Source organism: Peromyscus maniculatus, chromosome 5 (genome assembly GCF_049852395.1).
Source record: "Peromyscus maniculatus bairdii isolate BWxNUB_F1_BW_parent chromosome 5, HU_Pman_BW_mat_3.1, whole genome shotgun sequence".
NCBI lineage: Eukaryota > Metazoa > Chordata > Mammalia > Rodentia > Cricetidae > Peromyscus > Peromyscus maniculatus.
Window position 1 is genome coordinate 104439855 of NC_134856.1, and position 18133 is coordinate 104457987.

At 42.5% G+C, this 18133-nt stretch overlaps 1 protein-coding gene and 1 pseudogene across 1 annotated transcript; one reads left to right on the top strand and one right to left on the bottom strand.

Annotated features, from left to right (window-relative positions):
- The first annotated feature begins 11 nt into the window (after positions 1–11).
- Positions 12–5613, top strand: LOC102908024 (glyceraldehyde-3-phosphate dehydrogenase pseudogene; annotated as a pseudogene).
- A 1031-nt stretch (positions 5614–6644) lies between these two features.
- On the bottom strand, positions 6645–7565 carry LOC102917742 (putative vomeronasal receptor-like protein 4). Its single transcript, XM_006997927.4, has one exon. It carries the CDS (start codon positions 7548–7550, stop codon positions 6645–6647), a length of 906 nt encoding a protein of 301 aa, XP_006997989.3. The 5' UTR covers positions 7551–7565.
- Between the last annotated feature and the right edge of the window lie 10568 nt (positions 7566–18133).

Genomic DNA, 18133 nt, shown 5'->3' on the forward strand with positions numbered 1-18133 from the left:
GCAGCAAACTGATGGCGAGCAGGAAGAGCACTGGTCAGCTGAACGTCAACCCCGGGACTCCCAGCGGCAATACCACAACTACAGAGCGGAGCCGGCACCAAAGGAGCTTCTCGGTGCCCAAGAAGTTTGGTGTGGTTGGCCGATCCTCCGACCCGCCTCGAAGCGCCACGCTGGACAGAATCCAAGCTTGTACCCAACAAGGTCTTTCCTCAAAAACCAGAAGCAATTCCTCCCTGAAGGACAGTCTCACAGACCCGTCCCACGTGAACCATCCCACCAACCTGCTGGCCACCATCTTCTGGGTCACGGTGGCCCTGATGGAGTCCGACTTTGAGTTTGAATACCTCATGGCCTTGAGGCTCTTGAACCGACTGCTGGCCCATATGCTGCAGGATAAAGCTGAGAACCGAGAAAAGCTGGAGAAACTCCAAGGGCAGCTCCAGTGGGCTGAATTCTCGGGCTTACAGCAGCTGCTCCTGAAGGGCTTCACCTCTCTCACCACCACAGACCTGACCCTGCAGCTTTTCAGCTTGTTGACACCAGTGTCCAAAGTGCCCATGGTGGACTCATCCCAAGCCATCGGTAAGGCCAGCGTCTCACATCCTTGTAGCCCTGATGGTGGCTGCATTCAGCCTTAGAGAAATAAGATTATACTATATGTCTGTATCTATAGTATTAGACACTGGCAATCGAATAAAAGGGGCAGCAGTTTATAGAGAAAAAAAAAAAAGAATGACTTAACCTAGACATCTCCATTAAATGCTTACGAAGAGTCACCTGATGAGGCAATTCCATTCCAAGTTAAACTCTACCTCCTCAACACTGCCAGATAGATGAAGACCACACTTCCAATCCCTGGACCTGAGAGAGACCCTTAAACCATACTGAAACCATAGAAGTTGCTTAATATGCAGATAAAATTTATCATATCTGAAACTCTATATGTCTTTATCTAAATATGCAATCCATTCCTCTAAAGCATTTCCATCTAATGAATTATTATAGCCACTTACCCAGGATTTCTAGTCAAAAATCTCTCACACATCACACCCTAGTAAACATTATTGGTTCTATCTTAAATTATTGAAAATGTAGATAAATCATACTACCTCTATATAACTAATACCATCCAAATCCAATGTTTCCACATTTTAATATGCACAGAGATTGCTTGATCACATCCCACATGAAGATACTGTGCTCTTGAATCTTTCTGTTCAAGAGAACCTGCTCTTGCATAGGGATTTTGAGTTTGAACTGGCACATTTTTCTGTCTATCACCCACCTTTCCCTGGGCTCATCCCAGATGACTAGGCGTAGGGAGTGCTGAAACAGAATTGCTAGTACCTGATGTAAGGTTGCTCTAAAAAGCACCTTCCACTCAGGGCCTCTCACAGGCCTTGCTAATACCATCTCGGAACTATGTAGTCCTTCTGTTGGCTCTCCTTCCCTGTTACATTTACACTCTCAGAAGGCTCTCCTGTATCACTCTGCTCACACCCAACCTGGATCATGCACAGTCAGTCTTATTCAGCATTAGTACTTTTTTCTAACGCTTTCCTCTAATATACCTTGTGGTGGTATTGTGTTCCCCAAAATATTGTGTACTCTAATAAATTTATCTGGGGTCAGAGAACAGACAGCCACTAGATACAAAGGCTAGAAAATGGTGGCACTCACACCTTTAATCCTAGCATTCCAGAGATAGAAATCCCTCTGGATCTCTGTGAGTTCAAGGCCACATTGGAAATAGCCAAGTATGGTGACACTCGCCTTTAATCCCAGAAAGCCAGCCTTTAATCCCAGGGAGTGGTGGTAGAAAGCAGAAAGATATATAAGGCGTGAGGACCAGAAACTAGAAGTTTTTGGCTGGTTAAGCATTTGGCCTGGTTAAGCTTCAGGCTTTTGAGCAGTAATTCAGCTGAGACCCATTCTGGATGAGGACTCAGAGGCCTCCAGTCTGAGGAAACAGGACCAGCTGAGGATCCGGCGAGGTGAGATAGCTGTGGCTTTTTCTGTCTCTCTGATCTACCAGCATGGACCCCAATAACTCGCCTCAGGTTTGATTTTATTATTAAGAACTTTTAAGATTCCTGCTACAATACCTTCTCCTACCAATCGTGGCCAGCTACAGCTCCAAGAGGTGCCTTTTAGACTGTGCCATAATCTGCCATGCTTTTACTGAAAATTCTTCAGTGGCCTCCTATTATTATTCTCATACCCAAACCTATACACAGTGTCTATTACTAGAATTTTTGTAGCACAGCCATGATCCACATCTCATCATCTGCATGCCTTCCTTCTGTCAGAAGTTAAGAATGTTCTTCCACAGATGTCCACATGCAAAGTACTACACTTTCACTTAGTTTTTGCTTTCCTTAGGGGATAATGTCCTTGATCATAGTTCTATATAAAGCAAGAAGTGTTTTCCATAGATACAGCTTCAAAAGAAATCAAATATTGTCAGGGTCCAAATGCACAAGGACATTTTCAGTCAAAGAACCCTTGAATATATCCCAAACAAATGACAAGTTGGTGTCCAAAACAAAACTACATTTTTATTCTTATTTTATTGTTAAATTGTTTTTATTTTCAAATTAAAATATGATCCCAAAATCTCCCCCTTCCCTTTCTTTCCTCCAACCCTCCCATGTACCCAGCCCCTTACTCTTTCTCAAATTCATGGCCTCTGGGACCTTTTTCTTTCATTCTTGTGTGTATGTACATGTGTGAGTGTATATGTGTGTTCCTAATTATATAGATATAAGATGTTCAGATTATGTTATTTGTATGTATATAATTTCCATGCTGACCACATGTATTGGAAATATTAAATATTAAGATAGTCTGAGAGATATTTTAGTTATACTGTTGCATGCCTTTAATCTCAGAACAGAGGGAGAGGCAGAGGCAGGAAAATGTCTGTGAGTTTGAGTCCAGTCTGGTCTATATAGTGCGTTCCAGGATAACCAGAGCAATATCTTGAAAACCAGACCTTATCTTGAAAAAAAAAAAACAGTAAAACAAAATGAAAGTAAGTTAAATTTTCACAATATAAAAATAAAGATGCTCTGAGAAAAAATTCCGTATAGGATTAAAGCTGAGCTTCCTGTTCCTTCAAACTATGACAGGTTAAGTATCCTGTCCTCAAATTGTCTATTTAGTTGTTAGCAAAAAATAAAAAAATAAAAATAAACCCACTGCACACATGGATGTAAAGGAAGGTGGCAAAGGAAAGAATCTGTCCAGCTTTATCCACTCCTGAGCAGGTCTTAGGTTGCCCAGGACAGATTTTATATAAAATAATACAATCTGTTTTTAAAAGCATGTATTAACTTAATGATCTGATACGTGAGTACATCAGGGCACAGCTAAGTCACAGCAGCAGCTGAGACCCGGTGCTCACTAGGTCCCCGAGCCTGTGAGCCTCACCAGTGGAGTAGTCTCACCACAGCGGTCTCTCACCGGGGCTCCCCTCCAAGCACAATACTGAGCTACACAGAGAGAGTTCAAGCCCACTCCCTACAAGAACTGTTTGGGTCTTTCTATTTATCCTGGGCTGGCACTGCAGTGAGCTGATGGACAGCTTTGGTGAAGGGCCCTTCACAGCCCTGGATCCCTTCAGGAGCCACACCCACACTGCTGAGAGGAGACAGGAGCCTCCCTGGGACAACTGCAGTGCAGTGTCTTGAGGACTGAGATGTCTGCACTTCCTGGGCCCAAGGCTGTGCAGTTCTCTAGGTCCCCGGTGTCTTGCCAATCGCCAAGGCTGTGCCAACTGGCTCCCACCAAGCAGACCCTCTCTGCAAGCTCAGCACTGTAGTGCCCTTGTCTGCAGCTCACCAGAGTGCAGCTTTGCAGCATCAGGGAAGATGGAGTCTGGGATTCCAGGGAGGAGGGGAGGGGAGACCTATGAACACTGGGATGTTAGGCACAGGCCACAGTGAGTGACTGGAAGTGAGGTGGAGACTCCAGTGTAAACAAGGTCAGCAAAGGATTTACACATCAGTGTGCCAGGGAGGCCCTGGCCTTGAGTGCGGTCTCCAGACATGGGATGGCATCATGTGAGAGGGCCTGTCAGCCAGAGACTCTTGTGGTGGTACCTTGAGGTCATCCTGGTTGTAATTGTTCCACAGCATCCACACTAGCTGCTCATATTCAGGAATTTCGCCACATCAAACAACCGTTGATCAGATTTGCTGGGCTGTGGTGACCTGACTTGACTCACTGTCACTTTCCCTCTGCCCGGCTCGCTCACCTCAGAGACGGACGGGTCACCCACCCTCTCTCACTCTCCTGCTCTGGCTTGGGGAAAATTGAAATCCTGATGTCTGAGTGAAGCATTGTCTATAGTGCTTTTCCCAGTGCTAATGAGAGGCTACAGGTCACGTGACAAGGATGGGGGTGGGGATGGGAGATGGGAAGAATCCACTTTCCACCTGCCTAGGAACCCTGAAGTAGTCTTATGATGGCGATGAAACACGAATTGCTAAATGGTCTTATAATAAAAAATCCGGAGCCAGATATTGGGGTAAATGCTGAAAGATCAGAGGAAACACAGGAACAAACCACTGCCCCGTCTCACCTCTAGGACTCCTCAGCCTGAAAAACCTCCAGCCCAAAAGGGCTCTAGTTCCTGTCTTCTCGGGCCTTATGTACCTCTCTCTGCCCAGTCATATCACTTCCTTATTAGTGCTGGGATTAAAGGCATGTGTGCTTCCCAAGCAAAGGCATCAGATCTCAAGTGCTGGAATTAAAGACGTGTCTTTAATTAATTACATTAAATCCCAAAGTACTGAGATTAAAGGTGTGTGGCACCACTGCTTAGCTCTATTTCTCATTGCTGACACCATGGTGAATGTCAGTGTGAACAGAGGCTGGTGCCGCGTATGATGTGGAGTCTACTGATGTCTTCGCCGCCATGGAGAAGGCTGAGGCCCACTTGAAGTGTGGGGCCAAGAGGGTCATCATCACCACCCCTTCTGCTGATGCCCCCATGTTTGTGATGGGTGTGAACCATGAGAAGTGTGACAATTCACTCAAGATTGTCAACAATGCTTCCTGCACCATCCACTGCCTAGCCCCCCTGGCCAAGGTCATCCATGACAACTTTGACATTGGGGAAGGACTCATGACCACAGTCCATGCCATTACTGCCACCCAGAAGACTGTGGATGGCCCCCAATGGGGAGCTGGGTTGGGATGGCTGTGGAGCTGCAGAGAACATCATCCCTGCATCCACCGGTGCTGCCAAGGCTGTGGGCAAGGTCACCGCAGAGCTGAACGGGAAGCTCACAGGCATGGCCTTCCGTGTTCCTTCCCACAATGTGTCCACTGTGGATCTGACATGCCCCTAGAGAAAGGGGCCAAGTATGATGACATCAAGAAGGAGGTGAAGCAGACATCGGAGGGTCCACTAGAGGGCATCCTGGCCTACACTGAGGACCAAGTATTCTGTGACTTAAACAGTGACCCCACTCTTCCACCTTTGATGCTGTGCCTGGCATTGTTCTCAGTGACAACTTTGTGAAGCTCATTTCCTGGTACAACAATGAATTCAACTACAGCAACAGGGTGGTAGACCTCAAGGCCTACATGGCCTCCAAGGGGTAAGAAGCCCACCTCAGCAAGGACAGAGCAAGAGAGAGACACTGGGCCGCTGAGCAGTCCCTGTTCCATCTCTGCCCTGACACTGAGCATCCCCCTCACAGTTTCCATCCCAGAATGCCAGAATAGCTGGAGGGACTTGGGGAGCCCTACTCTCTTGAATACCATCAATAAAGTTAACTGCATGCCTTCTCCAAAAAAGAGTAAAACTTGAGCATGCAAAAAAATAAAATAAAATTCTACTTTCTGGGATTGCATGCTCTCCTGCATTTCCTGATGAAGTTTGCAATAGGCTAAATTGTAGATGAATTGATAAACGGTCTTATTCAATAAAAACCCAGAGCCAGATTCAGGGGTTAAAATCTGAGAGATCAGTGGAACAGGAAAAGCCACAAGCCAACCTCACCTCACTGACACCTCAGCTTCCAAAGAGACCTGCTTCCTGTCTACCCACACCTATATGCCTTTCTGTTCTGCTATCTCATTTGCTCTATCCGGCCAGCTACATCACATCCTCTTTCTGCCCAGCTCTGTCAATTCCTGTCTGTCTGTACAGACCTCCAGACCTTTATGGTTAACTAGTGTTGAAATTTAAGGTGTGTGCTACCACACCTGCTCTGTTCCCAGTGTGGCCTTGAACTCACAGAGGTCCCAACAGATCCCTGCCTCCTGAATGATAGGATTAAAGGCATGTGCTACCATGGCCTGACTTCCATGTTTAATATAGTGGCTGGGTTTTTCTCTGAACCTCAGATAAACTTTATTGGGTTGCACAAACAAAGTATCACCACACTAAATAAACTTCATGATCGCCATGGTGGGATGGTGGGAACGTGAGAATCCCGACAGCTCCCTGAAGCCTGAAGCAGTCTTCAACTTTCTAGGACAAGTTGATTGTAAAACAAAACAAAGCAAAATATAATCTATTATCTCAACAATTTATTGTTGTGATACATGAGAAGGGAAGAGCAAAACCATCCCAGCGTCTGTAGCTTTAGTTGGTAAAGAGTTGGGTGTGAAAAGGAATTTCTTATTTCTCAGGGGACACGGCAGTGCTTAGCAACATGGACATCCCTGATGATCAGGACAAAGGGACTGAGGCCAGCATAACTAAGTACTAAAAATGCTTTCATATTGAGTATTGTGGAATCGTGTGTCACTGTGGAGCCTGTGTAGAAGGAGAAAATGAAATCTGCCCAGTAAAAGAAAAGGAAACAGACCATGAGAGTGAGAACACTATGGGCAGCTCTGATGTCTGGCCTGGAATCATTTGCAAACCTGGAACTGTGAAGGTACAGGACCCGTACGTGATGTTTATACAGATGGAGAGCCATAGACCCACTGCTCCAGCCCATGAGACTCTGGAAAACAACATCACGAAGAGCCATGAGAGAGAGGAAAAGCCACCTAACTGTGTATGTGGATGGCAGCATGCAGCAATACCCGGTATACATCCCGACTCCAGACCTGTTTGTGCTGCTGGATGCTGTGATATAGTGAAGCAAGTTGGAGCTTATCAGGGCATTAAAGATCCAAAAGAGGAGGAGAAAGGGAAGAACTTGCCATGCAGTCTGTGGTTTGAGCTTTCTGCAAAGGATTGTCCTAGGACTGATGGTGACAGCCTGGACCACACTGAGGTGACAGGTGGTGCAGATGGAGAGGCCACGGGCAACTCTTTCTAGGTAAATTATAGTTTTACAACCAATGTCACCTAGGAAGTTTCTGTAATAAAAAATTGTGGCTATGTCTCTGACCCCTATGCAATGAATAATGATTGTGTTCACAAAAGCCAAGTGGATGAGCATAACATCTACATTTTTTCTCTGAGGACCCATGAAAGTATACACATGTCTCACAAATAAGATGATGTTCCCTAAAACTCCAAGTCCAGTAAGTGAAATGAAAATTAGTCTCTGGATGAGGTCTCTCCAGATCATCTTCATGAAATTTCCAGCACTAGGAAAAACCCTTTTGATAAACACAAGGAAGTAAACATGAAATGGTTCAGGCCTGTGGGTGTTCTGTTTTCTTTAGTGAAGAGAACAGTGTATTATGTAAATGCAGAGTCCTTTGTTACAGATGCCTGAGTTCATTCTTGCCCCTACTGTTCTTGTTTCCATGGATATAGCAATGATGCTGATGGTGACTGAACATAAACACCATGCTGATGCACTCACTGCTTTACAGAAGACAGTTCTTTATACCCTCCATCTCTAAACTTTTTTCCATGAGGACACCCAAACAAAGGACAGTATCACTCAACTTCTAAGCCATGATATGGAGCATCAACTTAGATACCTCTCTTCCCAGATTCTCTTTGCCATCCTGTACACACTCATCCCACAAGTGTTGAATTAATAGAAAACTGGAGATACTCCAAAGTTGTGTAACACTTGTCCAAATGGGGATGCTTTCCAGGGAAATTCAGGTGGCTTTTCTCTGTCTCCAACTCTGAACTGACCTTGGCAAAAAATGACACATAGATTAATTGGGTAGAGCAGCAGCAGCCCACTCCCTCACCTTCAGTGGAATAGGGTGATTAATTGTTGTTCCCTATCATGTCATGCATGGGATGTATTAAAGGAAACCACAGCCCTACTTATGTGCCTTTATTGACCATGCCCTAAGAATGTTCTCCAAGAAAGGATCATATATCAGCTCTCAGCTTAGGCATTTTCCTTTGGACTCCCAACAAAAGCACAGTCTAACATTTAATTCAAGGCTCATCAAATCAGTGATTTTATCAGTCAGTAATGCTGTACCTTATAAATGACAAGCAGCCTACTGCCCCATACTCTTGTGAAGTTTTACACATAACATGCATTCTTCTGTTTTCTCATTCTGTTTAAATTGAAGTGAGGATTAAAACACAAATGAATTCATGTTGCTTCCACTTTTACAAATCATAGATAGTTTTACGTGGAAACCTAAATATATTTTCTTCCACTTTTTAGTATTCTCTGAAGTTCACAAAGTTTATCTCCAGATTGCTTTCAGATTGTTTCAAGCACATGTAACACAGGCACTGACCCTGTGCCAAGGGGACATGTGATGTCCTCTTTGTGACCTGACTCCAGCCATGATCCTTCATAGCTAAGTGCTGCCCACAGGTCACAAATGTGTCTCCTACCATTTCCCTGAAGCCTCTGACTGTGCTGTCTGTTCCCTGCTTATATCATCCCTCTGTGCTGAGAACACCTGAGAGACGCTTTAGGACATCAGCTACCTTCCACAAACCTGTCATGGAATGCTCAGAAAATGGCTTCTGAGTACATTATTAACTGAGTGTTATGGTTGTAATGATCTAAATAAATCAGAGAGATGAACTGAAAGCAAAGATATTCTGGTTGTGCTCTTAAAGTGCTGGGGAAGTCAGTCCACTTTGGAATACGCATTCAGGAAGGCTTACTATATTTCCTTGCAAGTATGAGGGTGGGAAATTTCCAAGATCCCATAGGTCCAGTGACTATCATGGACTATCTTTAAAGACATCATCAATGGAGCTAATTTTTAGTTGCATTATCTCTGTAATGATCTTTTTATGACTATGTTTTTTAAAGGTGTACCTCTTATTTATTTGAGATACCAATAATGTATATTGAAATGAGGAATCTGTCACTGTTTCCTGAATAGTGTCACTCCTGCACTGAAAAAAAAAATCTACTTTACATCTATTAAAAAAACATCCGGAGAGACAATTATATGTAGATTTCCATTCATTTCATTTTAATTTAGTTATTTTATGTGTATAAATATATACCCAGGTGGCCCTTGTGTCACTGGACCTGCAAAGGTCAGGATAAGGCATCAGGTCCCCTGAAACTGGAGTTGCATATGGTTGCTAGCTTTGATGTGGGTGCTGAGAATCACAAGACTATCAAATGCATCAACCACTGAGCCTGTTATTCAAACATGCATGGACAATTTAACACGCTTTCACAAGCTCCTTACCTCCGCCATGCTCGAACTGATCAATCCAGTCTGTGTGTGTCCAGCTAAATGAAGGATTTTGCTGCAATGATGTGGTGGAGGCTTACACATATTCTGGAAGCTTGAGGAATACCGAAACTTTAGAAATAGAAAGTTCAGGATTCACAAGAACCTGCATTGTGACCACACACTGTGGATTAAAATTCTGGCTTTCTCAATTCGTATGTTCATCATGTTAAGGATATTATTTGGTTTCTTTAAAAAGTGTTTTTCATATGTAAATACAATATAGGCATATATTGGGCAGTCAGTGAACTGACAGGTGTAGTGCCTAGGGAAGTGCCCAGCATGCTTTAAAGACCCATTTTCTAAAAGCAGTTATTAATGTTAGTGTTATGCCTCATGTCTGCTTTGTCCACAATTCTCATGTTCTATGGTTTACATTGGATCTAGGGAAGGGGAAGTTCACAAGAAATGAAATCATGGTAAAGAAGGAAAGAGTGCTTCATCCACAAGCACTGTAGTCACTAGGAGTTACACAGCTCAGATCGAAGTTCCCAGTCCTTGGAGGGAAAAACACACAAAGATTGTGCAGAAGCTGTGGGAACCGGAGCTTCCTCCTCCAGGCTACAGTGCAGGTCCCCCTGTCTCCTGCTCTGCCTGTCCTGTGTAATGAGCAGCTCTGGCCCAGTGGCCACACACACTGTCCACATGGCTGTTGCAGCCATCCTGGATTGCAGGTAGGAAATGATAGACCATCTTCTCCCTGAATCCTGACACTTCCCTCTCCCAGAGTGACAGGGAGCCCACATCCTTGTCTCCTGCATCTCTGCCCTCCACAGATTTCTGTCCACACCAAAGACAGCTCCACCCCACCATGACACGCAGCACTCACCATGCAGTCTGTGCAGCAGCTCAGGGTGGGTGTCCTCACGGCACCAGCCAGGCCCTGTTTATCAACCTGAGACCTTAACTCAAGGGAGGTGTCAAGATGTCACCATCAGGAGTTTGGCTTCATCAGGGGAAAAGGCTCCTCCTGCACATCTCCATCCCTGAGGCCGCTCTGCCTTCTCCCTGGTGCTCTGTCATTTCCTGAACCCAGGAACTTGCTGATTGTAATTATGGTCTCTGTGAGTAAGGAGAAGTAGGGGTCAGGCATTTGAACTTAACTCCAGTCTGTCCTCATGCCTCAATTTACCTCCTTAACCAAGAACTGCTTTGGAAGAAATATCTGATACTCCAAAGTGATCACTTTCTGAATAATTTTCAAACATATTCTTTATTAATAACAAAAGATCATTTAGTGCTACAGGCAAATCAGTGTCATGTTTAGGACAATCACCAGGAGACTGTGGGAGCCTCTGTGCTCTTAGTACTGTTTTGAGTGTCTGCTGCATGCTTTACAGTCAGTCCTGAGTATTTTTGTTTTTGTTTTACTTCTGTACTATTTTCTTCTTATTTAAATTTTTTATACAATATATTTTGATCCTGTCATTCTGTTCCCCCAACACCTCCTGCTTCCTCCACACCTTCCTATGTATCTAACTCTATATTTGCTCTTTTATGCTCTCTCCCACAAAAATAACAAAACAAAACAAAACCCTGAATAAAAGTAAATGAAAGGAATCAAAATAAAATTAAAAAAAAAAAAAAGCCCAAACAAAATGAAACAAAAAGGCCACAAAACAAAATTGTGGAGTTCATTTTATGTTACATAACTATTTCTGGGCATGGGACCTGTCCTGGAGTATGGCTGAGTGTGACTCAGAAGTATTAATACAGAAGTGAAAAACTCAAATATATACAGTAAGGGAAGAGAGAACCAGGAGGAGTGTAAATCTCTGCATCAATTCTAGTCTGTTCTTAAATATAGGAAATCAGTAAAAGCATCGCAAGTCTTTCAAAGAGGCTTGACCAAATAACTTATTGTCAAAACTATGCAATCTACCCAAATATATTTTGGGTTCTGTTTGAGAAAAATCAAAAGCAAATCATCATTCATTTGGGAGCCAGGATCTTTTCTAGGTCTCTGCAACAGAGGCTAGCAACAATAGGAAGTTCAAGGCAATAACAACTCCTCCAAAAGAGACACAAATTGTTTTCAAATCAGTATTTTGTTTATTGACAAAATTCATATGAATGTATTAATCATGAACACTGGGAGGAAAATATTAAATCCATCTTCATTAGTTTCCATAAATTTAGGTTCTTTCAAATGAGGCAAGTACTTTTTCCATTCTTTCTTATTATTTACATGGATTGTATTGTGGGTGATATACAATTAAATATTGTTCTATTGTCTTTTAAACCAAACTATTAAGCAGAGCTGTAGAGGGAAGTTTCTCCAGTCCCACCTGGTCTTCCAGTCTCGTGTTTCTCTAGTTCTGCCTGGCCCTGTGGTCTTGTCGTTGTTTCTAAAATAATCACTCAGAGGCTTAATATTAATTACAAACTGGATGGCCTATGGCTAAGAATTCTTTTTTTTTTTTTTTTTTTTTTTGGTTTTTCGAGACAGGGTTTCTTTGTGTAGCTTTGAGCCTTTCCTGGAACTTGCTTTATAGACCAGGCTGGCCGGTCTCAAACTCACAGAGGTCTGCCTGTCTCTGCCTCCGGAGTGCTTGCTAGCTAGCTCTATCATCTTAAATTAACCCATTTCTATTAATCTATGTATTTCCACATGGCCATGGGTTACCAGTCTGCTGGCATGTTCCTCCTTGGGCTGTGCCCTGCGTCTCTCCTGCCTCTGCCTTTCTTCTTCCTGTCTCTCTCTTGGATTTCCTGCCTGGCTATAACCTGACTTGCCACAGGCCAGAGCAGCTTCTTTATTAACCAATCATAGCAATACATACTCACAGCATACAAAAAGACATCCCACAGTACATAGCTTTTCGAATGAATTATGAGCATACCTGAAGTATCATAATGTAAGACTGACATCGCCCACTCTTTCATATTTTCAATGAGAAAAATCCGAGATGGACCTGTATAGCTGCCTATACATAACAAGCCAAAGGATCGGTCACTAGATATTTGGTTTTGAAAATAATGTTGCAATGTGTGAAGGTTTTTGCTGTGTGTCTGATACAAACAGCTTGAGAGTAAAGACAGGAGGAACCCCAAGGATCAGCCTGTCCAGAGAGTAAACCTCAAGTCAGCCAGAGCTACAGGAAATGACTCCATCTCACTTAAACTAGTACTGATACAAATAAAACAATTATATCTGCAAGATGGAATCGAGACCTGAAATCCCTAAGTCAAGTGTGACTGTGAAAGTAATCAGGGCACAATTTCTAACTTGTTGTTAGTTTGTTTCTTCCCAAAGTATGTTTTTTTGTATTTGTATTTATTTATTTATTGGAGGTTCAAATATCTTTATTTGCAGACGATGATAGTTATACATAAATGACCCAAAACATCCTGCCAGAAAACATAAGCGACCCCCCAAAACTCCTACAGGTGATAAACTCTTTCAGCAAAGTGGCTGGATACAAACTTAACTCACAAAATCAGTAATCCCTTTAAATACAAATGACTAACAGACTGAGAAATAAATTAGAGGAAAAAAAACACCATTAGAAATAGCCTCAAATACCATAAAATATCTTTTTTAAAAAATTAATCACATAATATTTTATTGATTCCTTGAGAATTTCATGTCATGTGCCCCAATCCTGCTCACCTCCCAATCCTTCCATAGCTGCCCCTCTCCCCCGCAGCATCTCCCCAGAAGGAAACCCCCCAAATTAATTAAAAACAAAAACAAACAAAAACTCACTCTTCCATCCTTCCCACCTCTCCAACACCTCTTCATTCATCATAGTGACAGTGGGAGCTTCAGTGTGTCACGCAGTGTACACTTTTGTCCAATCAGCCCCACACAAAAGTGCTCATTCCAGTGAGTCATTGGTCCTTCAATACCTCTGGCCTCTGCCACACCATCATCACTGGACCCTCACTGAAACTCTTCTACATATCCTGCTGTTGCCCCATGTCTGGAGATCCTGTGGCTATTGTTCTACAGTAGCAGTCCCTTCAAGTTCTCCAGCATGTCATAGATGGGGTAGATGTTAGGGTGGGCCAACTCAAGGCCCAGGTTGTGGGTCCTGGATGGTAGCTGAGCAGTCAGTCCGGGCCACTGGGACTGGTCCCTCAGGTGAGGGGCATAGCCAGCTCTCCTAGGCCCATGCCATTGGTGCCAGCTCTCCCTAGTGCAGTGGTGGGCAGCAGCTCTCCGATAAAAGGTGGGACCAGCTCTCCTGCTGCTGTGTTCAGCAAAGGGCAAGGTCAGCTATCCCATGGTCACTGCAACAGTGTGGCCTTCAGACACCAATTAGGCCCCAGGTGGTGGCCCAGACTCCTGGCATCAGTGTGGCCTTCAATTGTAACAGGAGCCATTGACATCAACATAGACCTTAGCTTCTGTAGGCCCACAGAACCAGACATGGCCCTCAGTTGTAGCTAGAGCCCAGATGTCACCGTGGCACTTTGTGGCAGCACAAGCCATGCAGATCTGTAAAGCACAAACTGCAAGATGACCCTCAGACACCAACATGGCCTCAAGTGGCAGCTGAGACCTGGGCATCCTTGTGGCCTTGGGTGGCAACAGGGGTCATGGATGTCAACACAGACCTCAACTACTGTAAGACCATGGACCTAGACATGGCCCTTAGCAGCAGCCTGGGCCTGGATATTACTCTGGCCCTGGGTGGCAAGCGGGCCACCCACACCAGCCTCTTCCTAAACACCTTTGTTTCTTCAGTTCTGCCTCTTCCTACAGCACATGAACAGTTCTGCTTCCCTTTCTTTCCCATTTCTCCAGCATATATTTGCTCATCATAATGGCTACTACCTGCACAATACCAGGTAGACCTGTGGATGTCTTCAGCCATCCAGGACTGTGAGGACCCAGGCTTGCTGTGGAAGTCCTCTGTACTCTGTGAAGATGTGTTGCTCACATTGTTAATAAAAAGCTGATTGGCTGATGGCTAGGCAGGATTTCTAGGGCAGAGAGAATACTGGGGAGAAGAAGGGCAGACTCAGAGGAGGCACCATGAGACCCAGAGCAAGCAGGATGAGAAATACATAGATGAAGTATATGAGCCTTGAGGCAGCACAGAGATTAATAGAAATGGAATTATTTAAGTTATAAGAGCTAGGTTTAAAAAAACAAGCCTGAGCTATTGGCCAAGCATTTATAATTAAGTCTCTGTTTGGTTATTTGGGAATGTTGCCAGTGTTTGGGTCCACATATATCCACATAAAACCTAAAAAAAAAAAAAATAACTTTTTAAAAAAGCTTCCAAATAAACAAAAATAGAGCCAACCACAATTTTCTAGTCCTACAGTCTTTTGTGCAGGCCATGGTTCAGGGAGGAATCTTCCAGCCACTGCCTGTATCCTTGAGCTGTCAGCATGAGCCCTGCCAGAATGCTGTGAGCTAAGCCACATGGCAGGTTTAAGGTTTTGTTCATGCAAACAAAAAATATAGATATGCAATGAAGACAGATACAGAAAAAAGAAACCTTTAAACAGGTTACAGTGTGTTTAAAAATGTACATGGGCTTGGTAAAGAAAAGAGAAAGGATATATACAGTCATAAAAAAAAGAATAGTTTAAAAATAATCAAGTCATTACTACAGGTGTAAAGTAATATTAAAAAAATAAACCATTTAGAGATAGAAAATATACAGGGAGACCAGAACCTGTGTGTCTTTAAATTTTCTGATTGCTGATGAATAAAGCCATAGCTTATAAGAGACATTGGATTGTGAAAGCTTCTAGATTAAACTAACCTATATATTTTTAAAATGTCTTGACTTCAAAATGGAAGTCAAAAGATGTGTTGCTTTGGGCAAGAGGTTATGCTTTTGTTCCCCCCAGGAAATGAAAGGCTATGGATTTGTTCTGGGTTAAAGAAGTTCAAGTTTGATCCAGGAAGAACCCCTGAAAATCATGGCTACAGACATAAAGAAATAAATCTAGAAAAACTACAAGACACATGATATATATTTTACCTGCTCAAACATAAAACAAAACATTATCTTTGACTGACTTGTGTATAACACACAGTCTATTTTTGTATTAATGCAGATAAGTATGTTATCTTTAAAAGTTTATGTATTTTCAGAACAAGGGAACAAGACATCCTTGAAAACAAATGGTCCAGGTGGTCCAGGATCTCAGAATACCTCTGTTGCAGTTTCCTCAGAAATCTGCATCCAGAACAATTTCAAGGCTGCTGACTGAGATGGTCCAGCCTCACAGACTACTCCAGGCAAGACTTAACCATTATCTTGACTTTCTCAAGGTTCCCCCAAAGATTCCAGTGCCCCCAGACAGCAGGAAGCAGTTTAGATAGAATAATGCCCACATTCCGAAAAGATGAGATATAGATGTTTGTCATCAATTGGGGCAGTTGGTTACAAATTGTTATTGGTCATGTAAAAAAAAAAAAAAAGGAAACCAAACAAAAGAGTTGGATTCAAGGATTCAAGGATCTCTTTCTGAAGGAAAAAGGGAGGATATAATATACAAATGATGACATAAAAAGGATAGATAACTGAATCTACTTTAATCCAAAAAGCAACTACTAGTCTTAAATACCTTAGTATAGATTTTTATATATTGATTCAAATTTAAGGTTATTTTTGTGAGATTATGTTGTACATACATTTCTACTCTTATTTAAGGTATTGTACCTATACAACTCATTAACCAATGTAATGCACATTTCTAGTCCTTGAAAGTTATTATTACAAACTATTTAGGATAAGAAAGAAATGTAGGTTGGTAGTTAGTCACCAATTACAATCAAACTTGTAGTTATGGTAGGTATATTTTCAAGGTCAAAGAGAGATATATTTTAGATAGACAGGTGGTCTTCAAACACTGCAGAGATCTACAGATTATGGCATTTAAGATGTTTTAATAATTTAAGGCTTTTTATGATAATGTGACATGTCTACTCCTGGCAGTACCAATCTACATCAGAGAAGATGATGGGCATTGAAGAAACTCTATATGGAGTTTGCTTTCTTTGAGACAGAAGTTAGTGACTGGACAAGAAACTGCTCCTGCCTCAACTGCTGACAGTATGCTGTCCAAATTTGTCAAGCAGGGCCCAAAAGGAAGGATTGTCAAGAAAAGGTAGAACAGTCCTTCAAAATTCCTGCTTCACAGAAAAATCTGTCAGATAATCTAGGTCTGTAGGCCAAAGATAAATGCCCCAACATTACAGAGGAACCTTGGGTGTTTGTCCAGGAGGCCAGCTGTTTCTGTCTTTTTTTAGTTTTGGAAGTTGTTGCTCTGCACTCCCTGTTTATTCAGGTAATATTATATCCTTCTCAGGTCTCTAACGGAGTTGAAGACTGGATAGTTATATAGTCTTCCTTGTTACCAGATTCAGAAAAGAACTCACAAAAGAGGAATAAAGTGTATAAGGTTGGGAGACATAAAAGGATAGTTTTGGGTTGGTAGCACATGTTAGGTTAGAAAGTGAATTAAGTACAACACTTTGGACTCACCAAGATAGAGTAGAAAACAGAATATTTTCCCTGAATTTGCCCAATACAAATGGACTGGATTTTGTGAGTGTAATTCTTACCTGATATTTATTCTTAGTGTAGATAATTTTATTATGTTAAAGTTGAAAACCTTCCTTTTTAATTAAAAAAAAAATCAGGAAATTCTATGGAGTAATCCTTTTGTATACTGTGAAGATGAGTTGCTCTCATGGTTAGTAAAAAGCTGATTGACTGATGGCTAGGCAGGATTTTCAGTGCAGAGAGCATGCTGGGGAGGAAAAGGGCAGATTCAGAGGAAGTGCCATGAGATGCAGAGCAAGCAGGATGAGAAATACATAGATGACGTAAATGAGCCTTGGGGCAGCACATAGATTAATAGAAATGGGTTGATTTGAATTATAAGAGCTAGGTAAAAACAAACCTGAGATATTGGTTGACCATTTATAATTAATATTAACTCTGTGTGGTTCTTTGGGGAGTGGCTGATGGGATAGAGCTGATTTGTAGTCTAGTTGGGGAACTCTGCCTACACAGGCTGGCCTATGGGTGTCTTTCACCCACCTGGGCCATGTGGCACAAAGCAGGCCTGTGGATATCTTCAGTCAGCCAGGACTGTAGGACCAGGCTGACCTGTAGATCTGTTTTTTCAAACCTAAATGCATTTATTTTCATTAAAATCATTAACAGATTAATTGTATCATTCAGTGGGAGTCACTGTGATATTTACACATTTTCTCTGTCATGTATTAATGGTGTGCTTCCATATCTCTTTCTACTACCAGAAGTGGTGATCATGAATGATCCTTTATAGACACAGGAAGGCAAGATGGAGAAAGAGACAGTTGGGGCTTTGGACTTTCCTCAGTCTCATTATTAGCTAAGGACAATCAACATTTGTTGAGTATGGATCCACCCTTATGTGCTGAGATACTCTTAGTAGATATGGTACTATGTGCAGCTAAACAAAACTATCAAGTTTTCGGTTTTGTATGCTTGTGGGGCATACATGGGCTGCAAAGAGGGTGCTGAGAGAAATTCAGATAAGTAGAGCTTAAGCTTTAAGCTGTTTGTGT

What these genes read in the sequence shown, in the direction of transcription:
- LOC102917742 (XM_006997927.4), bottom strand. Translation starts at nt 7,550, where the DNA reads ATGAAGATGATCTGGAGAGACCTCATCCAGAGACTAATTTTCATTTCA.